General features: G+C 35.9%; 1 protein-coding gene across 1 annotated transcript; it reads left to right on the top strand.

Annotated features, from left to right (window-relative positions):
- Positions 1-25,030, top strand: LOC125828820 (MADS-box transcription factor 23-like). The gene is made up of 7 exons (XM_049508146.1): positions 1-182; positions 21,102-21,177; positions 23,627-23,688; positions 24,373-24,472; positions 24,566-24,607; positions 24,707-24,790; positions 24,893-25,030. The coding sequence occupies exons 1-7, from the start codon at positions 1-3 to the stop codon at positions 25,028-25,030; spliced, it is 684 nt and encodes a 227-aa protein (XP_049364103.1).
- The last annotated feature ends 1,138 nt before the right edge of the window (positions 25,031-26,168 follow it).

Genomic DNA, 26,168 nt, shown 5'->3' on the forward strand with positions numbered 1-26,168 from the left:
ATGACAAGAGGGAAAATCGTGATCAGAAGAATTGAGAATCCGGCAAGCAGACAGGTGACGTTTTCGAAACGTAAAAGTGGGTTAGTTAAGAAAGCCAAGGAACTAGCAATCCTTTGTGAGGCTGAAGTTGGACTCACAATCTTTTCTAATACTGGACGACTCTATGAATACTCAACTTCCAGGTTCTTAATTCATCTTCTTTTATTTCCTTGTAAAAACAAAAATATTCATTCAATTACGAACACTTATTTTAATCTTAGTCGTCTTCTCATGCTATACATTTTGTTCAATCGATCTTCGTTGATTTGAGTGCCACCTGAGACGACACTATGTGTTGGAGAACATTTTCACGCTTTTCATCGCTAGCTGTCCTAGAAAAATACTTTTTTGATTGAGCTTCCTTTAATGTTCATCATAGACTTGCCAAAAAATCACCAAGTTCGTATGTGGTCATGGTGTTCAAATAAAGACACTAATATTGCTATAAATCTTGAATCGATTAAGTATATATATTAGTTTTGCAACTAACCCATTTCATCATATTTTCGTTGTATCCAGAGGCGGACCCTCCACCCATTAACTTCGGAAAAAGTCATGTATATATATGTATATCTATTATGGAAAACTCACAGAAATTAGGATATGGAGTAGGAAAATATTAGTGCCTTGTGCCGCTGGTCAAGGCTAAAGAGTACCACCCGTGACACCAAGGTTCAAATCCAACTAAAGTTGATGCACCCAAAGTCTTTAGATCGTAGGTTTATTTATGAGCAACTTTCACATATATATATACTCCTCCGACGATCCATTCACTTTTATTTATGAGCAACTTTCACATATATCAAACATAAAAACCATATTTGTATGTTATAGCTATAGTTTGTATAATTGCGCTCCATAACAAATTTTATATTTGCTATAGAACTTTTGATTTGTATAATTCGCTACAAACATCAAATTTTATACAAATTGTTCAATTTTGTATAAATTCATTTATACATTGTATTTTGTATAATAAGATCTGTATTTGTATAATTATAAGTGTATAGAACGAAAATATATGTATTTATATTTGTATATACACTTTTCTCTCGCTTTATAAAAACACAAACGCATTTTATACATTTTATAATGAAATGTATAAAATGACTAATTGTATACCGAATCAGATGACAAAAAAAAGGGATGTTTGCTGCGAATTATAATTAAAATAAACTATAGCTATAACATTTAATTTGAATTAATAGTTTGTTATTTCATACAATTTTCCCTAAATTTATTCATTGTATTAATAATAATTTAATATTTGATTTTACTTGTCTATTTTAGCACTCCTTTTTCCTATTTTAGCTTTAGCATTAATTAACTACTTATTTCAAATCATTTTTCAAGCCCCGTTAATAATTATAGATTAATCAATATGAATATCATGATAAAAAAAAAAAATTAACTGATGAGAGAGTAGTTTATTAGGTGGGAGCCTCCACCAAATAAAAGTGGATTCAATTCTTATAACTAATTTGTCATCTTTTGTATAATCACAACAAAAAATATACAAAAATTCTCCTTTAAATCCCCCATTGCCCTTCCTTGGGTAAGTGAACTCTTCTGCAACAATGCTATGAGATTGAGAGCCTAATGATATAAATATTTTATCATTCCCAGACTTGGGTGTTGGTCCACTGGCTGACAATCAGTCTGGTCCAGATGAACTCTTATGAAACAATGTCCTATTGCCATTACAGACCTCTGATGACTAGCCCATTGTTGGCTGACTTGGACTTGTTAGAATAGACCTCCCAATTCTTCTAAGGAACACGTATGCTCTATATGTTCTTTAGTTAGTGGCGCACAAACAAAGAATGTCCTTGTGCGCGGATGCGATTCACCAAGCCGGGGCAAAGAAAGCCATCCGACCCTACTGGATTAGGAATGTGAAGTCTCTCCTTCGAAAGGAGACCGGGGAAAGAAAGAGTTGTGCTATTGATCGGACCCTTTTTTCTCATTTTGTTAGAAGCCGGCCAAATAGAGAATGAAATGCATAAAAAAAATAGGGGAAGTAAGTGAGAGACTCCTTTTTTTTTTTTTGGTTTAAAGGCTGCTCGCCCTAACATAATTCGAATGGAGGCTGACCGCTGAGCCCACTCTGACCTCGCGGGGTGGGCCCCTGTGATTGCGAGCTGGAGCTACAAAGCTTGTAAAACAACAATATAGTAGTATTTAACTCAACTTCTATTAACTCCGAAATTAAAACAAAATTAGATTACAGTTCTTGCAATCTTATGAACTAAACTTTAATTCCTAATCTCAAGCACAAACCCCCACGATTATATTCTCCAAGTCTTCAAGTTACCCCAACTCGAAAACTAGCCTAAGCTATGGAATAAAAAAGACAATAACTCAACAACCAACAAACAAAACTACCTAACTAGAAAAATCAATCCTATGGAAGAGGTTCTTCAATTTTGTTTCTCTGTTTCTGCAGCACCTTGAAATCTCCAATCACAACTCTCTGAAATATGAACTATCTCTTACTTGATTGTGTTATGATTGTATCTCTTCTCTATGTAAGTGCGCAAACCTTTTTTGTAGAAAATCCTACCCTTGTACTAAATCTCTCCTTCTTTGAGTCGAAGTGGGTGACCTTTTACTCCTTCCCTTCCCTTGTAGGTTTGGATTTCCTTTTATGCTTCATCCACCGCCTTAGCCTTCTACCGCCTCAACTTTCTTTCGCCGGATGAAGCCTTCTTCTCCTAATTCCACTTGGACCCTGTTTGGTTAGGGACATTTTGGATGAACCAGTTATTTGCATGTGTTCCCTCTTTTATCAATCATAAAAATCTTTCTCAATCCAACACAACTTTTCCACCTTAACCTGTTGGGCATAAACCATAAGTCTGGAGATATCCATATCCTTGCATGTGAAACATGGTTGCAGCTTACTCCTTAGATACACATCTTTCCATTCTTGACACAAACTCTTCATCCTTTCCCTCATGGTCGACACCACTCTGAGAGTATATCGAGATAGCTGAATGAACTTGAGGCTATACTCTTTCACACTCGTTTCTTCCTGTTTGATACTCATGAACTCCTCATCCTTTGCTTCCCTAAACTACATAGGCAAGAAGGGATCAAGTAAAGCATCCATAAAACAATTTCATTCAATAGGAGTTGCTTCTTCCCCACAAATCAACTCTCATGTTCATACCAAGTGTTTGCTACATCCTTTAATTGATAGTTGGCAAGATAAATCCCTATGTTTCACTGGCATGCATTACCCTTAGTGTTTTCTTCACCTCATCAATGATATTTAAAAGGTCTTCCTTAACCTTTGACCTATGAAAACAGGAGGATTCTTGTAGAGAAACTCTCGAAACCTCCAAGTGCCAACTAAATCATGCAAATTACCATTCATGGAAAACTATGCCGTGACATCGAGACTATGCTACAACAACCTAAGAGAGTATTGGAATAGCTCCTCTGAACTCAACATCTGCAGTAGTCGGTGGCTAAGCGCTAACTAGTGGTTTAGCTGAATAATGCAGAAGTTGAGAATGATAGTAATGGACTAATAATAGTAATGGACTAAACTGCTGAAAATCTCTTCTATGATTAAAAAAAATGAAAACATTGGGATCAAATGTGAATGGCTGAACTGAAAACAACTAACTACTAGTGTCTATGAATCTCTTAGGACAAGATCCTGGACTGCCTGAAAGATAAACTGCTTAACTGAACTATAAGCTACTAAATCATAATTGAAGTTCCTTAGATACGAAGAGGGAATGGTGCACCGTCCAATGTGCCACAAGGGGGTCCAAGGTGTTCCCCCCATCGTGTATTGTGTATGATTTTTATTGTTTCTAAACTTCTGAGATAGGTGCAACATAAGCCCAAAGCGGGTTCCCTACCACGCAGCTCATGATCCCTTGTTTACATTTAAAAAAAACTCCCTTAAAGGTACCAGAACAAATCCCAAATTAATTTAAGTCATTCTAAAGGGCCAATGGCTTAATTCTTTTTTTTTAATCTAAAATCGATAAAGACTGCATGAACATGAAACAAACTTGGGGCATGTAACAATATCAATTAGATTATAAGAGATCTAACTCTTCTCTTTCTAATTTACTGCAAAACTTAGGAGTCGGAGAAGTATCCATTATTAATTGACATCCATATTGGTATGTATGGACACGTGGACTAGTTAATACTAATTGGTAGTGTACTTATATTTTCAACCAAAAATTTTGGTAAATTAAGTGACCCAGATCTCATTTATTATCAGAAATTATATTACTAATATGCCCAAATTTACAGTACTTCAATTAAGAAGTATAAAGCAGTCGTTGGCAAATATAGAACCCAACAAGGTTGGGGTCGAATCCCACAAGGAATAAGGTGAGAACTAAGCCTTATGTGGTTATTTGACTGTTAGGTACTTATTTCTTAAACAAAATGGGAAATGGAGGAAGTTTTGGTATTTAGTTGTAATTTGATCAGTAACAAGTAACGCTTAACAATAACTCTTGATTTAAGATAATTATGGAGAATTAACCAGGATTGTGTTCAACATGACTTTCTAACCAATTTTTTGGGTAAATTATAGACCTAGATTCTCCACCGTGTAATATACTGGTATATCAACCTCAACGACAGTTAATAGTTTCTCAACCACATCAACTGCATATCACGTTCATTCTCTCAAACTAAAAGTGTTTATCTCAATTTGATGATAGTGACTCAAGTAGCTAATCTTGCTACAACATTAACTATTAGATGGGTTCATGTCTTCAAATTTTGTCATTAACTCTTTTCCCAAGTTTTACACTATTTTACTCAAACTAGTCAAACCCAGGGGAGGTCCTAATATTTGAAACCATTAGAAATTGAATTAAACAAAAGAGTTAACAAGATATACGCTTACAGTGCAAATTTTAGTCCATGTATTTCCTTGTTTTAGGTTAAGTCATCATGGATCCCACAATCCTTGGTTGTGGAGTTTAGCTGCTCATTCTAAATGAAATAAAAACAATAATTGTATTCATTCAAGAAAAGTAGAAACTTACAAGAGATGAAAACAATCGACAAAAATGATTTCAATAAACTCTCCAAAATCTCTTTCAAAACTTTTCAAGAGCAGTATCTTCTTCAATGATAAAAAAAAATAATCTCTCAAAAACACGATGATAAAATAAAAGCCCTAAGAAAAGTATTAATAACTCCCAGAAAACTCAAATGTAAAAATAAATAATATAGTTCCCGAGTACGTTTGATAAAGTCCCTGTGACCTGTCATAGGAGTAACGGTTTGTTAGAGTGGTCATCAATAAGCTCTCTGCAACTTAAGCCTGACTCTTGTTGATTTGACGCTAGTGATGACATCTCGTCTCAAGGTTGATAGCTCATCGAAGTAATCATCAAAGTTGACCAAGACCCCTAGGTTTCCTGCATTGTTAACGAGGCAATTGACAGTCAGTCACATGGATGACGACCCGTCAGTGCTGCCGTCAGGGCTGATCGTATGACACTTAGCTTCATTTCACTCTTCTTTCTATCTTCACACTTTTCCTAGCTAGCATAGTGTTAAACTATCAAAATGGCACTACTTATTAGTTAATTTATCTCAAATATCCTTAGTAAAAGCATTAGATGTTCCGTCAAATGTCGATACATCAACACCCTTAACTTAGCATATTTGCTTGTCCTCAAGCAACATAAAACCAAATGGACTATCAATATTCGCAGCAGTGTACTCATCCATACATATGTATATCAGTTAATGTTACAGCTCAAAGGATTCTAGGATTGCCATTTGGGTATCAATAAGCAATTTGGTACATGTATTGAACAATTAGTCATCAATAGTGCATTACTAATGCCCTTACCACAAAGAAATCCATATCACTCTCATGACAAGATCTTATTTGTGAGGGATAAAACAAAAACTAACACTAAGGAACAAATTCAAGCAATGTATACACAATCCATAGGCTTGCCCTTATTAGCTTCCCTCTAACTTTTCAGACAACTAGACTAGGATTACGTTAGGACTTTTTTTGCTTTTATCATACGCTCAGGCTAAATGTGGGGTTCATTTGGTAGTAGTGGCTATGCCCTACTTATTACCACCTTTTCTTTTCTCCTTCTTCCAACCATCCTTATTTCTCTTAATAACCCAGTGTTCTAATACCTTGAATGTGGCTCTCTTTATCTTTCTCTTTTTCTATTTTTGAAACCACATTTTTCGAATTCTACATGGTACCCACCTATCATTATTCATACCTATTTTCTTATATCTCCACTACATTAGCCACCTTCAACTTAGGCATTTTACCTAAGCTAAGGTGCATAATGTCCAAGAAGGGACCAGGGCCAAAGAAGAGGTTTTGCAAGTTAAAAGGAAGGCTAATAGGCTAGCACCAAACAAGTTATTATTTAGGTTCGAACATTGGGATCAACGGGGTTCTTATTTCATTTGGTTGGTCTTATAGGAAGAGTGGGCTAATTTAAACAGCGTCTTGCAATCCTTTACTAAACCAATGTCCTTCAATCAATGGAAAACATAAACCAGGCAAGTTCTAGATGCATATACAAGGCAAGAATAGAAAACAAATGTCCACAATCACACATGGCTTAGTATGCACTGTCACTTCCAATTGTCAATTTTATATAAGATGCACTAATTCAAGTTGTTTCATTCATACTCAACAGATGTCATACCAAGATTCTAAAGAGTCAGAACATCAATACATTTCAATGCTTATAATCATACTTGATGCAAACATATATATATATATATATACATGACTGACTAAATACATCATGTCACATCACACTTGTGTACAAAAGACATACACTTTGACAATCCTAAACATATCGGTTCTACTAGTAGTGCCTAAAAGGAAAAAGAATCACGGTGGCAAAACCCCCTAGGCAAATGATACCACCCCCACAAAAGAATATGCATTGCCCTCAATGCATCCAAAATGAAAATTAGTGATCATAGGGTTAGGGTTACTGTAGATGCTTTAAGCGTCAGATTGCGTGTCTGATGGTAGGGTAGTGTCCTCTGCTTTCTCTGATGCATCAGCCATGGCAGGTGCCATTAGTGGCAGGTCAACAGGGGTGTCATCAACCACAAGCTGTGAAGAGCTACTAGATGCCCCATCAAGACGACCTTTAAGGTCATCACGCAAAAGCTCTACCTCATAAAGGGATTGTCGTACCGCAATTGATGTGTCCCTCCACAGGTGCTCTTCATCTCTATGCCTGTTCTGATCTCAGGGTGCCTCCTCTTCATCAACCTCTATGGGCCTCTTCCTCCATCTCTAGGGACTTCTCCAATCAACTACAAGAAGGGTTTTTCATCACCTTCTAACTCCTTACTATCTGGGGTCGGGACTGGATCAATAGGGCGTCCTTGCAGCAGGGTCACATTTGCTCTAATCTAGGCCAACTCAGAGACCATCATTGCCAAATTAGGAAATGAAAGCTCCTTCAATATATCATTTGTACGAGCCTTCATGGCATCCATCCGGGCATGTACTTTAGAACATGGTTGTATGGCCTTTGCAATCTCCCTATCAACAAATGGGTCAATCTATTCCGCAAGTAGTTTCTGCTTCTTTTCATGTTTATCCGCCCATTTTGCTAGCCGTACAAAGTTTGCAGGCATAAATGCATAAGGTGATACCTACGGTGAAGAAGTGGTATACATAGCGTCACCCTGAGGTGCTGGAGTGTCGGATATGGCATGTGTTTGGCTAGCCATGTAAGAGCTAGAGGTTGGCACTGGCCTATTAGTAGGTGAAGGCATAGTCCCAGGCCTCTCTTTCGGCCCAAAGACTGGGTCTCAACTCTTTCTGCCCACAACTCATGCTTGAAGTCATCCTTCATCTTCTACAGATCAAACTTCTTTATGGCATGTTTCTCCTCATCCATGTCAACCAAAATAGGTATCCCAACAGCTTTGCAGAATCCAGTCACCAGGCATGGGAAAGGTAAAGAGGTGGTGGGTCTTGAAACTCATGTTGGGATCTCATCAGTAATAACGCGACCAAAATCAACATAAAAATCTAACATCAATGCCGCTTCCCAGAGTGCCTTATCCTAAAAAAGAGTGTCGTCACCCCAATAGGTAACAATCTATGTTAGACGACCCCCCACCAAAACTTGGTAGGAAATATGAGCGAGGCTTTTTGAATGCACTCCATAAACTATGTCAACCATAGAGATTAACCATTTGTCATGACCTGTGCAAACCACGGGCTCTGGTGTAGTCTGTCTCTCATCCCTTGATCATATTCCATAGTCCATTGAAGAGAAAAGTAATCCGGGACAAACAAGAACTGGTTGATAGTCTTTGGTGAAATGTTTGTGGGCACATCTCTGAGTATGATCTCATTCAGGTGCACTAGCTTCCCTTGAGTGGTGTACTTTTTTCCCTTCTCCAGTAATATGACATAATTTCCATAAAACTCTCTCACCATGGCCAAATAGTAATCGCCTGGCTCTATGGACATCTAATCAAGCTTCTACTTCTTGAATTTACGCTCAATCTCTAGGTATTCAAATAGATCTGATGCAATGACTCGTAGCTCATCCTCTATACTTTTTTGATGGTTTTCTCAGACATTCAGTGTAAGACCCTCAATGTATAACTTTTTCACCCCTGGAACTGTCCATCTCATTCCATCCCAAAAACTGACATTCTTTGTCTTAATGACCCCCATGAACTAGTTTCGGGGTGTCAATATGAGCCTCGACATTAGGTGGTGTAGGGGTTTCACTGGAATATTTAGAAGAGTCAAAGCTAGAGCCTGTGTATGATATGTCCCCCTCTTCAGACTGGGAAATCCTCTTGCATGCGTGTAGTAGCCTGGGTCCTAGGTCGAGAAGGATCAAGGTCAACTTCCTGCTTCGACTTAGAGGGTTCATCATGAATTTGACGGGTTACTCACTTTGGGGCTCCCCCTCTAGTCGGGTTTAGCTTTGGAGGGATTTGTACCTATTGAAAAACAAGTTAGTACACTCGCGTGAAGAATATCTAAGCAAATAAGTTCCATATGCAAGTGACTGATCTAATGACTCTGAGGTTAACAGCCCATCATGGGTGTGACGGTCTGTCAGACCCCTCCGTTAACAATGACTGGAAAAGTACAGTTGAACCTGCACTTGTGATGTTTAGGGTTGACGGCTCCTTATGTCTGTGATGGTCTGTTATACCCATCGTCAGATTATTCAGCAAGTTTTGACAATTTCCTGCACAATTGACTATCAAGGTTGACGAACTGTGAAAAGTGTAACGGGCCATCATGTAATTTGTCAGCTTAATTTTATTAATTTTACTGTGAAATACTCTTGTGACGGTGCCTTTGACGGGTCATCACTAAGGCGACGGCATGTCATACATAGCTTCACAAGTAGTATGTCATCTTTTTGTTGGTGTTTCACTCTAATATTAAGGTTACCAAAATCTCATAATGTAACGAAACACCCACACCAATTTAGCATACCAAGGGTTATTCAAATTTCATCCTAATCCAACCAAGTATCGCACTAGCGGGTACTCAGACTTCCCCAGTGCATTAGGACAATAATAATACAATAATGATGATTTCCCTTAAGAATGTATTCACTCAATCCATCATTGGGAATCGTTATGTAACCCTTAAAACAAAGCAAATTTGTTATTTTCAATATATGTGTTTTTTATATTGTTTTTCTTTTTAGTTATATACAAAATAGAGTTGTGCAGAAATGCAACAAGACCAATGCCAATCAATCCACCTATATTAGAATTCCCCACAATGTAAGTACAGACCCATCAAAATCATCAATTATACACAAACCTATGAATTCCACCCATTTATCACAGACCCAATCACACACAATAATGAATACATTCAGAGATCAACTACATATATAATTTAAGTGACTTACTCGTATGACAATGAAATCAATCAAAGAAGTGAATGAAATACCTTGAGCTGGAGAACGAATTGAGAATGGAAAAACAATGAAATATGGGTGTGCCTCCTTTTTGGAACTGCTCTTTTGAGCTTCAATACTAGGGTTGGATTTTATTTCTTATGTCTTAGTTGTGGGAGAGGGAGTGATAGATTTATATAGGTGCTTGGAGATGGAGCAAAGGGAAATGAACATGGAGAGAAGAGAGAGGGATTGTGGGAAGGGAGAGGGTTTTGCGGCTCTTTGGGTTTTGTAATTGATATGGGGGAATTGAAATTCCCCCAATTTAAATGAAGGGGTATGGGTCAGGTAAGGTTGGGTCGGGTAGGAAGAAAGTGGGTCAGGTTTAGTTCGGTAGATTTTTGAAAACACACCTGGGGTTTAAGTCACGAGGTTTATGGCCGGTCAGGGTTGTGACGGTCCGTCAACCCCTTCCATCAACAATAGTTGGTAGTGCAATTCACACTGTGCATCTAAAGGTGGAACCGATGGCCCGTCAGTGCCTTGATGGTCCATTAGACAGTTCGTCAGACCTACACTTAAACTGATTCTTGAATCTTGGTCCTGCACACTTAACACCCTATTAATACATCAACCAAATACTAAACTTACTATATTACATATTTTATACAAGATTTTTGGTTGTCTTCCAAATAGTTCCTGATTTAACATCGCATCATGATTCAAATACCTTGATTACTCAAACTTCATCAAGATATACCACTTTTATTACCTCCACCAGAGAACTCCAATGTAGTGCTTCACCCTCTGGCCATTCACTTTGAATCACTCACCTTTTTCATTTTCAAGCTCTAGAGCTCCATATTGAATTACCTGTGCAACTTTAAATGGTCCTGACTAGTTGGACCTCAATTTACCTGGAAACAGCCAGAGCCTGGAGTTGAACAGTAGCACTAAGTCTCCGGGACTGAAATTTCTTCCCTCAATGTACTTGTCATGGTACAACTTCATCCTTTCTTTGTAGAGAGCAGACCTCTCATAGGTTCTTAGTCAAAACTCATCCATTTCATTTATATGCTCCAACCTCATATTAGTTGCTTCACTCTAACTCATATTGAATTTCTTTAGCGCCCATAAGGCCTTATGCTCTAATTCTACATGTAGATGTCATGTCATTCCAAACAATAATTGATATGATGTGCCAATGGATGTCTTGAAATGTGTCTGGTATGCCCATAGTGCATCATCTAACTTTCTTTCCCAGTCAGTCTTGTTGGCATTTACATTATTTTCCAGTATGGACTTTATTTCTCAATTTGATACCTCTACTTGCCCACTCGATTGTGAATGGTATGGGGTTGCCACTTTTGATGCTTCACACCGTATTTAGCTAGTAGTGTGATAAACACTTTGTTAAATAAATGCAAACCACCATCACTACTAATTACCCTAGATGTGCCAAACCTAGAGAAAATATTATTCTTTAAGAAACCAGCCACACTCTCACCATCATCATTTGCCAATGCAACAGCTTCTACCCATTTGGATACATAGCCAACAACCACCATGATATATTTCTGACAATAAGAACTCACAAGCAGCCCCATAAAATCGATGCCCCATACATCAAACAACTCCACTTCTAAGATATGAGTTATAGGCAACTCATGATGTCTAGATATAGCCCCTTACCTTTGACACTTATCATGACCTTTCACCAGATCAAATGCATCTTGATGAATAGTGGGCTAGTAATAACCACTTTGCAACACTTTATGACATGTGAAACTCCTCTATGGTTCCCACTAACTGGGGAAGAGTGACATGCTTCAAGGATATTCAACATTTCAGATACAGGCACACATCGCCTGATTACATTATCATCACATACCCTTTACAAGTAGGATTCACCCCAAAAGTATTTTCCCACATCATACAAGAACTTCTTCATTTATTGAAACATCAGATCCTTAGGCATCAAAATACTAACAAGATAATTTGCATAGTCAGCAAACCAAGGAAGAAGATCAAGAGTAGTGGCAAATACCTGCTCATCTAGGAATGAATCATCAATTTCAAGTTCCGCTTCCTCTTTCTTTTCTGCTTCTAACGAGATAAGTGATCTGCTACTTGGTTTTCACAACCCCCTCGACCTTCAACCTCAAAGTCAAATTGATGTAGCAAAAGTACCCATCTAATTAGCCTTGGCTTTGCATCTTTCTTTGTCATTAGTTATATCAATGTTGAGTTGCTTGTGTGCACTATCACTTTTGTTCCCAAAAGGCACGCTCTGAATTTCTCAAAGGCATACACAATTGTCAGCAACTCTTGTTTGGTGACAATATAATTCTTCTGAGCTCCATTTAGTGCCATATTTTCATAGTATATTGGGTAAACGATCTTATCTTTCTTTTGACCCAGCACAACTCTCAATGCAACACCATTAACATCACAAATTACCTCAAATAACTCAGACCTATCTGGGCAATAATAGTTGGAACTGAAATTAGCTTCTCCTTCAGGCATTCAAACATTTTCATACATGCCTCATCAAATGTGAACTTGATTTCCTTCTCTAATAGCTTACACAAAGGGTGTGCAATCTTAGAGAAGTCCTTGATAAAACTTCGATAGAAACTTGCATGCCCCAAGAAGCTACAAATGCCTTTCACAGAAATAGGTGGAGGCAGCTTCTCAATGACCTCAAATTTTCCCTATCCACCTCAAAAACTTTCTCAGAAATCTTATGGCCCAGCACTATTCCTTCTTTGACCATGAAGTTGCACTTTTCTAGTTAAGAACCAGGTTTGCCTCTTCCCATCTTTGGAAGCCCCTGCTAAGATTTAACAAACAATCATCAAAAGTATCACCTACCACATAGTAGTCATCCATAAATACCTCCAAGGTATTTTCAACCATGTCCGAGAAGATGGTCATCATGCACCTCTGGAATGTAGCAGAAACATTCCACAATCCAAATGGCATGCATTTGAATGCGAAGGTACCATATGGGCATGTAAAGGTGGTTTTCTCCTAATCTTCAAGAGCAATAGAAATTTGGTTGTAACCACAGTACCTAACCAAGAAGCAATACCAGCCACTTCCTGCTAATCTGTCTAACATCTGGTCCATGAAAGGCATTAGAAAATGGTCTTTCAAGGTCTATTTGTTAAACTTTTGGTAGTCCACACAAACTCATCATCCAGTGACTGGTTTTTTTGGGATCAACTCATTCTTAGCATTTGCTACTACCGTTATTCCGCCCTTCTTAGGTACATACTGCACTGAGCTGACCCAATGACTATTAGAAATGGGATATACCACACCTGCATCCAACTATTTGATAATCTCTTTTTTCACAACCTCTTGCATAAGTAGGTTCAATCGCCTTTGGTGCTCTATGCTCTGGCTGCAATCCTCTTCCAACTGGATTTTATGAGTACCAATACTAGGTGATATGCCAATGATATCAACAATGGTCCAACCAATTGCCCTTTTGTACCTCTTTAGCACTTTCACAAGTTCTTTCACTTGCTTATTAGTCAAATCTGTAGCCACAATAACAAGTAAAGTGTTACTTTCACTAAGAAATACATATCTCAGATGGCCATGTAATTCTTTCAACTCAAGTGCAGGTGGCTCCTCAATGAATCGTTTTACTGGGGAGTCAAGCCTATTTTTTAGATCTAGATCCAACTTCTTAGGAGCATAAGGATGTGATCCCATGCCCTGCAAGACATCTACTGTCTCCACGTAGTTTTCTCTGAATAGATTATCAAAATTCATAATTACCGCAACTAATGTTTCAACTGTGAACCTTTCCGTAATGGACGCTTCAATGACCCCGTCATAAGCCACATCTATTGCAGACACCACACTTATATCTTGTGGTTGTTTCATAGATTTGCACACCTTAAATTTCACCTCTTCATTGTTTAACCTGAACATCAATTGATCATTTTCCACATTAACCAGTGCTCTACCTGTGGCCAAAAATGGCATTCCCAAAATTATGGGAACCTCAAAATCAACATCACAATCTAAAATTACAAAATCAACAGGGAAAATAAAACTCTCCACCTTCACCACCACATCACATAGAATACCCATGGGTCTTTTCACTGACCTATCAGCCATCATCAGTCTCATTGTTGTAGGTTTAGGAGCTCCCAGACCCAATTACTTGTATATTGTTAGAGGCATGAGGTTGATGCTGGCCCCGAGATCACACAAAGCTTTTGCAAAATCAAATACACCAATTGTGCAAGGTATGGTAAACGCACCTGGATCTTCTTTCTTTTATACCAGATACCTAGTAGCGATGGCACTACAATGGTGCAAGTTATTTGTGTGCTCAAAACTCACTACTATCGTCTTTGTCACTAAAACCTTCATCAACTTGGAATAACCTGACATCTGCTCCAAAGCTTCTAACAATGGAATGTTCACTGAAAGCTGACGAAGCATTTTAATAAATTTCAAGAACTTACCATCTTCATCTTTCTTTTTAAGCCTTTGCGGTTTGAGAATTGGATGTAAAGGTTGTGATACCTCTACTGTAGGATCCTCAATTATCCTTGTCTCTTCAACAATGTCTGGCATAACTTCTACCTCTTCAGATACTTTAGTCTCTACCAAACCTCCTTCATCTACATCATTTTCTGCTATATCATCATCATCAGTTTCAACCTTTTTCTTCTACTCAATACTTGCATGTACTGATCCCATAAGTGACTTACCACTCCTAGTAGTGATAGTTATGCATTGCCCATCCTACTTTGGGTTCTGTATGTATCGCTTGGTAGTGTTCCATTCTTTCTCTATTCAATGAAGTTGAGAGCTGCCCCATTTGATGATCTTGGTGCTTTATGGAAGTTGTGTGTGAATCTACCAGCTGACTGATATTGGAAAAATCACCCATCAACTCTTTTACCCCATCATATGTGGATTCCACCCTAGAGCTACTAGACCCATTATAGTCATTTTTGAATCATCCTTTTTTTGACAACTACCTTTGTCCCTGTTTCTGGATCTGTCATATTGACCATCTCTATAATAGTTCCTACCTTGATTTCTAGAATAATAACCTTGGTTGCATGAGTTATAATTCTGAAAACCTCTCTGGTTTTAGATACTTGGCTTCCTCATCATAATCAAACTCCTGGTCTTCATACCTACCTGCAACACCTAGTGCATTCACCTTCTCTTGACTAGCTGCTAGTAGATATTTCGTGAGCAAATTCACCAGAGTTTTCATATGGTCCATGTCTTGGTTACGCTCGTCCTCTTTCTTTTGATGCTCTGCCGAAAGCTCAAATGTGAACCCAAGATCACCAATCTCTGCATCTCTGGTGTGCCAGGCTATGTTATTTTTCAAAATCTCATCAAGAATAATTGCGGCTTCTAGAAAAGTCTTATTCATGAAAGATCCTCCATAAATTGCATCAACCACAGGCTTAGTCACAAAATTCAGCGATCTACAGAATACCTGCCTCAAATGCATGTCTGTGAAGTTATGGTTTGGGAATTTCTTTAGCTTTTGGCCAAACCTCCACCATGTGTCATGCAATGCGTTTCCTGGTAGGTGCTTGTGGGCGCCCATTTCATCTTTTAATTGCACCTCTTTTGCTTCTGGGAAAAATCTTTCCATGAAAGCTTCTCTTAACTTTACCCAAGTTGTGATTGAGTCAAGTGGTAACTTATTCAAACAGTTTGTTGCTTCTCTGGTTAAGGATAATAGAAACAACTTCAGTCTCATTGCAGTTTGACTTACCCCAGGAATCTCAGCTGACTTGCAAGTTGCTATAAAATTCATGAAGTGTTGATTTGCATCCTCACCGGCTATACCTCTAAACAACCCCTTCATATTCAATAACTAAATCATAGTGCTGATGATGGTGAATATCACTCCCGGCGGCAATGGTGGGAGCACTATAGCTCCAGTAGCTTCAGCCCCATCCAAGTATGAATCTTTATCATCAACAACTATATGTATTTGTTGTTGGCCCTTTCTCCTTGGGGCTAGTGGTTGTTACTGAGGTGCCAACTCTTCCTCTTCTTTATCCTCAATGGCCACGCTATTCGGGTCTTTTTAATTATTGGTGTCACCCCTAGCTTGGCCCTCAGCATCCAGTCTCATTCTCTACCTTTGTGCTTCAATTTCCTAAGCATTAACCATTTTTCTAATAGACCTTGCAAGCTCAAAATCGTAAGGAATTAAAGGTATTCTCTTACTTCTGGTGTTTGGTATACACTACCTGAGTCACATGTGTCACCTGTAGAGAACCTAGAGAAATAAGACTAAGAGTGAAATAACACATAGTTGACTTAATTTTAACTGTATTCTTAGGCAGAGGCGACAAAATTTCATACACCCAAATGTACACTTCAATTAAGAAGTATAAAGTGGTTGTTGTCAATTATAGAACCAACAAGGTTGGGGTTGAATCTCGCAGGGAATAAGGTGAGAACTAAGTCGTATGCGGTTATTTGACTATTAGGTACTTATTTCTGAAATAAAATGGGAAATGGGGGAAATTTTGGGATTTAGTTGTAATTCGATTCGTAAAATGTAACGCTTAACAATAACTCTTGATTTAAGATAATTATGGAGAATTAACCAGGATTGTGTTCAACATGACTTTCTAACCAATTTTTTGGGTAAATTATAGACCTAGATTCTCCACCGTGTAATAAACTGGTATATCAACCTCAACAACAGTTAATAGTTTCTCAACCACATCAACTGCATATCACGTTCGTTCTCTCAAACTAAAAGTGTTTATCTCAATTTGATGATAGTGACTCAAGTAGCTAATATTGCTACAACATTACTGTTAGACGGGCTTAAATCCCTGAATTTTTTCATCAACTCTTTTCCCAAGTTTTACACTATTTTACTCAAACTAGTCAAACCTAGATCATGTCCTAATGTTTGCAACCATTAGAAATCGATTTAAGCAAAAGAGCGAACGAGATACGTTTACAGTGCAAATTTTAGTCCATAAATCCCCTTGCTTTAGGTTAAGTCGTCATGGATCCCACAACCCTTGGTTGTGGAGTTTAGCTGCTCATTCTAAATGAAATAAAAACAATAATTGTATTCATTCAAGAAAAGTAGAAACTTACAAGAGATGAAAACAATTGACGATAATGATTTCAATAAACTCTCCAAAATCTCTTTCAAAACTTTTCAAGAATAGTATCTTCTTCAATGATAAAAACAAATAATCTCTCAAAAACACGATGATCAAATAAAAACCCTATAAAATGTATTTATTGTTCCCAAAAAATTCAATTTTAAAAATAAAAAGTGCAGTTCCCTAGGTACATTTGACGAAGGTTGTGATGGCCCGTCATAGAAGTAACGGTCTGTCTTAGTGGCCATCAATAAACTCTGCAACTTAAGCCTAACTTATGTTGATTTGACGCAGTGATGACGACTCATCACAAGGTTGACAGCTCGTCGAAGTAATCGTCAAAGTTGACTGAGACCCTGGGTTTCCTGCATGGTTGACCAGGCAACTAGCAGTCAGTCACAAGGATGACGACCCGTCAGTGCTGCTGTCAGGGCGGCTCTTCTGGCACTTAGCTCCATTTCACTCTTCTTTCTGTTTTCACACTTGTCCTGACTATCATAGCGTAAACTATCAAAATGACACTGTTTATTACTTAAGTTCTCACAAACATCCTTAGTAAAAGCATTAGATGTGCCGTCAGCGGTACATCAATTTCTAGCCACTTTATTACATGTATGTTCCTCACATAAAATAACGTGATCCATAACTATTTCCATTACAGTCAAGTGCTCAGTCCGGGTATATATATATTATGACATGAAATTCAAGAGAGTCGATGTATCCTTGCTCTCTTTAATATCTTTGCATCATATTTTCCTTATCCTAATATATCAAGATCATAAACAATATAGAGAATGAGCTATTACGTGCAAACAAGGAGAATTCAATAATAAGAGTTTGATATTCTTGCTCTGCCAGACCATGGTCTTGACCTCTGATTGAGCTTCACAACCTATATATATATGCTAGAGTTTCTTGTATTTTTATTTTATGTCCTATCCTCCTCCATTTATAACTTGATTTGTTCAGATTCTTCTACATATGAGATTTTCCTTCTTTTAAAAATAAATAAATTTATATAATAGTTATAACCAAAGTTACAAAAAGGGTAATCCCATAAGAACTACCCAGCCTAGAATGACATGCCATTCCTGCTAGATGAGGGGTTGCCACTTATCTAGTAAGCTCTCAAATAATGTTGAATATGTTGTCAGGCTAACAGATTTATCATTTGTTCCATCCGAGTTAAATAATGCCTTCTTTCTTTTTTTCCAATCCTAAAATTGTCCATATAACATTTGTCCATCCTATATAATTCAATAGAATTCTTTGGAAGATTGTTATACTCTTGGAAGACACCAGTTAGACCATACTAGATCCTTGTTTGGACATAAATTTGCAACACTGTTAGATTCTCTGTAGATGTGTTGAACGTATCCACCAGTTCTTCTAAGGCAATATTAAATGTCTTTGATAGTCTTCTCAAACTTCCAAGATGTTTTGTTGCTACCTTTGATCATATCAACTATGACCTTAGAATCCATCTCTAACTTATGATTTTTTAGTCCCAGATTGGAGCTATATCTCAAACCAATCAGTGCACCTTTAATTTCTCCGTCGTTATTGCTGCAATATTTGAGAGCTTCAGAGTATGATAAGATCATTTTTTCCTCAATCCCTCCTGCGCTGGGTTTCTTCAAACTACACAGAGAGCTTCCGTATGTGTTGAGCTTGTATTGATGAATTTGAGGCCTATTCCATTAGTCTGTATTGATGGTTATAAGAGAGTTGTAATTATATGCAAGAGCACAAATACTAGTGAAGATCAATTTGTTTAAAGTGTTTGTAAAGCAACATATTAATCTGAAAATTTATCAAGTTAATGACTTTGTTTATAGAGTAAGAGTTTTGCCCATACCTTCTTGCTCCTCTACTCTTCCACAATTCCTAGTTGATAAACAATGGTAAAATGCAACAAATGGATCTTTATAGTGCATTTTTGCTATCATGTGCCCACCAATTTCATAAAATTTATCTCTGTGTTACTTAGATTTTTCACTGACAAATGGTTAGCATAATAGTTCCAAACTCTATTGGCTATCTCACCTTCAGCAAATACATGGTATATAGTCTCAGAATGAGAAGAAACACAACAATTGCATCTAGATACTACATGTTGTCCAAAGCTGGATAAGGTGTCATCTAAAGGTAACTTCATTTTAAGGATCCTCCAATTAAGGAAATAGATTTTGAAGGGGACTCCGTTCCACAGATTCTTGTAGGTAACATTCATGTTCTTCTTTTGTCTAGTGAGTTCTCTTGTAGAAAAGAAAGTGAACGCATCAGCATTGTTGATATTCTATAGTCCATATGCATGTATATGCGATGTTCAAGTTAAAAATGGGACTTTTTTAATGATGTTGAACAAGTTATTAGGAACAGTTTCTCCGATCTTATCTATGTTTCATAAATGGGACAACCAAGAATATATGAAAGGAAAAATACTTGCCCTGAAGCTTGTTCTTCTTTTGATTCTATTATGAGTACCATCGGAAGGCCTGTGATGATGTAATGAACAGGATTTTGTCCTTGTTAACTTTCTACCCTAACACCTCTTCATATTTCTTCAATTTCCTTCACAATGTATTAAGGGAGTAATTTTTCCATGAAGTGAAGTATACGATATCATAAACATAGGCTATAAATCTGTCCCTGTCATTTAACTTGTTGAGCAGTTTAGATAATAATTCAGTAGCTAAAATAAAGAGAGAAGGGGATAAGGGATCACCTTGTTTTAACCCTTTGGTAGAGTTAGAGAAATGTCTTCTTTCCTCATTAATGCTGACAGAGTACCAAACGTCCGATAGTAATCTCCACGTAAAGTCAGTAAAGATTTTAAAGAAACCAAATATTCTAAGAAAGAAGATTGTGCAGAACCAACAAACTCTATCATAAGTTTTTTTTCATATCTAATTTGAAAACAAGATTAGGCTTATTACCTTTGTTAATTAATACCATGAATGATCTCTTCGGTTAGTAAGATATTATCATTTATGAACTTTGATTGATGATAACACTTAAATCAATCGCCCTTCTTGTTAGGCGATCAACAATGTGTAGTTTGCACTTTTCTTTACATTTTTGGCTATTGTTTGAAACATCAATCCTTGCCTTGTCCATTTACCTTCATTGTTGCAAATCATTAGAATATGGCAAATTTAGGTATCGTGGATACTGATTATTGAGTTAAATAGATCTTAATTGAGTGCAAATCTACCACTCATCAATTGACTATCGGATAATAACTTAGGAAGTAAACTATTCAGTCTAATAGCCAAGATCTTAGAAATAATCTTATTAGATAAGCTTATAGGTCTAAATTGTGCAAATCTAGAAGGTTCTCTATCTATGTGCTTGAGAACTCCAAAATTAGGAATTTTCTTTCTTTTTTTCAATGAATAGGTTATTGAAATAATGCATTGCCGCTTCTTTTCTGTTTAATGGAGCTGAAGAAGCAGTTTGTGCAAGAATCTCCCTCTTCATTCCATTATATGTTGACTTTCTGTTGAAGCATATTGTCCTGAATATAAAATAGCCCTTAATTAGTAGCTTTCTTCATAAATATATGTTCTAACAATCTTCTTTTATTATGGAATAAATAAATGAATATGTGTTTTCCAATTGTAATGCCTGCTTTCACCATTCTTAATTTGTAGCAGATACCTAGTTGTAAAATCATGCAGAATTTTTTCGATTGAAGATTTTTCATGTGAGAACAACCCCACCAATATAAGCTTATAGGCTTTAACAAGCTTTTCCTCTCTCCTATTCAGGAGGTGACAAAAAACTAGTCTTCCTTTGTAAAATGGTCTAAACTTTAACATAGTCTTTGAAACTACATATCAACTTTAGTGTATAATCTTGAAGTTCTTATTAATGTCTCCACAAGATATAATTTTCTTAATCTCCTCACCAAATAGCATATGTTTTTGCATTTCGTCTATCTTGGCATTGTGTATTCAAGAAAATCAAATACATGGCAAGAGTTATACATGTACATTTGACTAATGTTTTAGCTTGTTCTTTTTAGCATGGAATCAATATTTCAAAGATATAATGAAGAAAAGGAACACCATCGCTTGTTGACACCCTCAATAGAAGCCAAGGTAATTTTGTACTAATGTTGCTCTTTACGGATCTAGATAGGACTTGACTAAGAAGGGTCATGTAGATAGTAAAATTTGCGTCGAAAAATAATAATAATTAAGATTGAAAAATATTGCAATAATCATAGTATTTGATTTTAAAATATAGTGATTCTACAATCTCAATGGAATCCTTTAATTCTTCTTTCTCAATATAAATTCAAATTGTTATTTTGCACGACCTAGTAGTTTACTGATTTTAACTTTTCACCCAAGTGTGAAATAGGTTGCCTAACGTGTTCCAACAAAGCAGTAAGAACAGTAAGCAATAACACAGTATTTTACGTTGAAAACACCTGGCTCAAAAGGTGTAAAAAATCACGACCTGTACCCCTATAAGATTTAACTCCAACTTCACTAAATCACTGAGTCTCCACAAAAAATAGATTACAAACTTTGCAACCTACGGAATTAACTCTAATTCCTTAACTTCAAGTTAATTATGGATTTAGATTACAACTCTTGCAATCCTATGAACTAACTCTAATTCCTAACCTTGAAGTTATGAATTCAGATTACAACTCTTGTAATCCTAAGAATTAACTCTAAATCCTAAACTTCAACACAAACATCCTAAGGTATGTGTTCCCAATTCTTTGAGTTATCACAACCTGAAGACAACACTCCTAATTCAGTTTATAACTCACTGAACTAAGAGTATTTCAAGACTCAATAACAAAGAAAAACTCCTAGCACATAAACTCTGGAAAAAAGGACCAGGTTCTTCGATGTGTTCCTTCAGTTCGCTGGTCACACTTGTGAAGTCAATTTTTCAATTGCTCTTTTTGCTCTATAAGTGCACAAGTACTCTAGATGACTTTGCCTCTATTTAAGAACAATTCTTCATAGAGTTATTGTTCACTTCAAACGCTTCATTGACTTGAACTCTCTTGACTTAGAATTCTACTTCAAGTAAGACTCCTTCTTCAATTCAAACTCCTTGCTTCTTTAGACTCCTTCTTCAAATCATATTCATTGATTCTTTTGTATTGTAGTCGAAATACAACTCTTCAATTCAGCAGTAACTTGAAGAGTTCTACTTCAAGTGAGACTCCTTCTTCAAGTAAGACTCCTTGCCTCTTCAGACTCCTTCTTCAAATCAAACTCATTGATTGTTTTTCTTCAATTCATCACTAGTTTGATTCCTTGCATTTTATCACAAAATTAACATTATCCATTTCTTTATTTCTGCACTCTTGTCTTTATTTGTTTTGAAAGCTTTCTAGAGTTCAACTGCTCATGACAGTGTACCTATGGACCATGTTGACTGACGTGTTTCATCTTTCTTTGTCAATCATCAAAATTTGCTAAATCCCAATACAAAGGATTTTTATCTTGATACTATATTTTGATGAACTTGATCTTAACTTGTACTTGAATTTAAGGAATTGAAGCTTGATTCTTAATCTAATGGTCTTGATCTTGACTTGTGATTGAATTCAAGGGTGTTTGATCTTGATGTTGAATCTTTGTCTTGATCTCTAGAACTAGTAGAGAAATACTTGAGTGCATGAATGTTTGTAGCTTGTAGTGAAATTATGGTATTTGATCCATGAGCTCTCTTTGGCTTATTGTTAGAATTCTAGTGTCTTTTTCAGATTATGAAGACTCATTTTATAGTTGTGGAATAGAAGAGTTGTGATGAGGATAAATTCTTTTCGACCAATCAGATTGAAGTTGATATATATGGTGACATTTGATTGGTCAGAACATGTCACTTGTTCATATGGTGTATATTCATTGACATTTGATTTGATTAGGCAATATGCTATGTCATTTTGATATACAATATGATCCTATTGGCTCCTTCAATTTACTTGGCATACCGCACCATTTGACACGTGACATCAAACTAGACCTCTAGGATAAGATGACTTTAATGGGCTAGACGAATGAAATTGGACTTTGATTGAATTTATATTGATTGGACTTAAATAATTTATTTAATTATATTAATTCATATTTATCTAGACTAATATATTTTAAATTTAATATAATCTTTATATTCTACAAATTTAAATTCAATAAAATTTCATTATCCACATGTCCAATCTTAACAGAAGACAATTGACAGAAATACATTAAAGTTGCATAACTTAACTTAATCATAATGTCATTTTGAATAATTATGTTAGTATGTTATAATTATAGGCTAATTGTGTTAGTAAGTCAACAATAGCTATTTTGGTAAGTGTAAACACTATTCCAAGGTAACAATTAACATAATTGTAGAACTAGCAACAAGGAATGTATATTAAGAAAGATAAATATAGTCAAACATGGGTGGACATAAGTGAACTACTTCTAATCAATTTAACAAAAAAATATTTATAAATAAGATTAAAAAAATGCTTCACTCAATAATATTGTTAATAAAAATAGTGAACAACTATTTTTTCTTAATTTGTAGTTCTGGCGAACGGAGGTAGAAAGGCTGAGACAACAATTGGATGATCTTCAAGAAAATTACTGGTAATTTCACAAATTACATTTGCCAAGAGCATCCATAATCCCCCTCATCTAACGAAGTTATGTTTAGTGCAGTTATTCTAATGTATATGCACATTATGTCAAAATATTTAGTGGAATTCTTATAAGTGAAAATAGTAATTATAACATGACATTCTAACCATTTTTTACCATGCATATAGATAATTCTATTCAACCTTGGTTGTGGTCACAAATATTAAGAACATTTAAAAACTAGGTGAATTTTTATATGAAAGATCATACCTTTGTGTAGAAAAGGATGTACTCTACTTTAACGATCCAACTTTGGGTTCGCACAAGTATACACCTAAACTTGTATAAATTTTAACAAATAGACACATGAGTTGATACGTGACATAATATTAAAATGACACCACGTAGGATGAAAATTGTCATGTAGAATGTCACATAGGACTCGTGTGACTATTTGTTCAACTTTATACAAGTTTAAGTGCTTACTTTGAACATTCAAAGTTGGAGAGCATAAATATGAGCTAAAACCAAGTTAAAAGGCATATTTAAGACAAAAAGTCAACTTAAAGTGAAATCAAAAGTAGTTATTATGTTGATTGTGTTTGATTATGAGCAAAGACCTACGAAAGAAGAAATTAGGCAGTGATGGATTAGAGGTACAAAATGTGTACATTACAAAGAAAAATATTGCAGGAGATTGAAGGGGGGAGAACTTTGTGGCATGAGAATAAGCGATCTTCACAATCTGGAAAATGAACTGGAGATGAGTTTGAAGAATATCCGCATTAAGAAGGTGAGTATCCAATTTAACTGCATAATACATAAATATCGATGAGATGTATTATGCCTTATTTAACATCAAGATTCAACGATCACACTTGTGCAGGAAAATATGTTAACTGATGAGATAGAAGAATTAAATCGAAAGGTTAATTTGCAATCGATATTAATTAGTACTCCAATCCCAAAAAAAAAATTGATATATATTTGTAAATACTAAGCACTCCTGCAATACTTTAATTTGCAGAGTGCTGTTATTGGTCATGAAAATGTGGAATTGTCTAACAAGGTAACTCTCATCCACCAAGAAAATAGACAACTTCATAACAAGGTACTACTATATTAGAAAACAAATTAAAGATGCCTTTTCTACTTCATTCATATTAGGATTGTGTGAAAGGACAAATTAAAATAATTGTTTTTTTCTGATCAGGTTTATGGAGAAACTGACAAGATAAAATTTGAAGAAGGAAGTTGCAGTGTACATACTTTAGAAAAGGAATCAAGTAGTGTTCCATTACAACTAAATGTCAATAGAGCAGTACAAGAATGCGAAATTAGTTTGGGGTAATATTCTCTGAAATTCTATATGTATAGATAACTCAAACAATATTTAAATGCATGTGTTGATTGAAACTCATCACTCATGATCAGGTTACAACTGCAGTAGCCCATTCAAGGAACTCTAGCTAGCATAAAGCATGACCAAAGTTAATGCCTCGAAAATACTACAACCAAAATATTGTATAACTATACAATTTGGCTGGATTAGCAACTTGCACATTTTAATTATGTTGTGTTTATGTCACTTGTGTGGACGTTTTTCCCCTGTTCTTACATATCAACTATCACCATTCACCACCCTCTTTTTCCATGAGACAAAGAGAGTAGTCTCACCTCCTTGTTGTAAATGTAAATAAGCTTGCACGTGACTTTTTGTTATCAACAACCAATTTTCACATGCTCATATACAATTATACTATTTATTTCAGCACTGTATGTTTTGTTATTTTATTTTTCAAATTTATTATGTCTTCTTATACTTGTATAAAATGTTACATCTCTTACTTTTTATTTAGTACCATCGTTTGTTGATTGTGAGCCTACAAATAATATCGTATTCAAAAGTTTGTTGAAATATGTGGATCTTCTCCTGGGAAAGAAAAGAGTTCATGATTTGTATGATATCTGAATTTAATTAACTCATGTATTTAGGACATTAATGTAAGAATTGTATGGTTGAATACAAGTATTTAGATAAAAGGAGAATAAATTGAATTAAACGATTATACATTTTCCAAACGAGATACATGCTAGAAAAGTCATGTAAATATATGGATATTATAGATATTTTTGGTAGGCCAAAATATAACTTAAGTTGGTAGAAGTCTACTTGTCTTCAAATTAAGTGACTGATATATGTAAGCAAGTAGAGTCAAGACATTTTCTCAACTTGTCTTAAAAAAATATTGAGTGGATCACTACAATAAAAATATCTTTTAGCGGCAATAAATATACACAATACCAAAGAAGGCACCGGTAGTAATTAGTTGTCATTGGATCTAATGTCGCTAAAGGCTTTAGGGACATTTAGAAAAAGTGTTAATTGCCACTAAAAATACATTTTTAGCGACAATCAAGTTATTGTCATTAATTAGTTTCCACTAAAGATCATTTATGGTATATTGATTGAGAGTGATTATCCTCCC

This window comes from Solanum verrucosum, unplaced genomic scaffold (assembly GCF_900185275.1).
Source record: "Solanum verrucosum unplaced genomic scaffold, falcon-dt-bn FXZP01000198.1, whole genome shotgun sequence".
Lineage (NCBI taxonomy): Eukaryota > Viridiplantae > Streptophyta > Magnoliopsida > Solanales > Solanaceae > Solanum > Solanum verrucosum.

Excerpts from the sequence above, each read along its gene's own strand:
- LOC125828820 (XM_049508146.1), top strand. The coding sequence starts at position 1 with ATGACAAGAGGGAAAATCGTGATCAGAAGAATTGAGAATCCGGCAAGC. Across the intron at positions 183-21,101 it reads TATGAATACTCAACTTCCAG|CATGGAATCAATATTTCAAA; the intron begins GTTCTTAATTCA and ends TGTTCTTTTTAG. Across the intron at positions 23,689-24,372 it reads GATCTTCAAGAAAATTACTG|GAGATTGAAGGGGGGAGAAC; the intron begins GTAATTTCACAA and ends AAAATATTGCAG.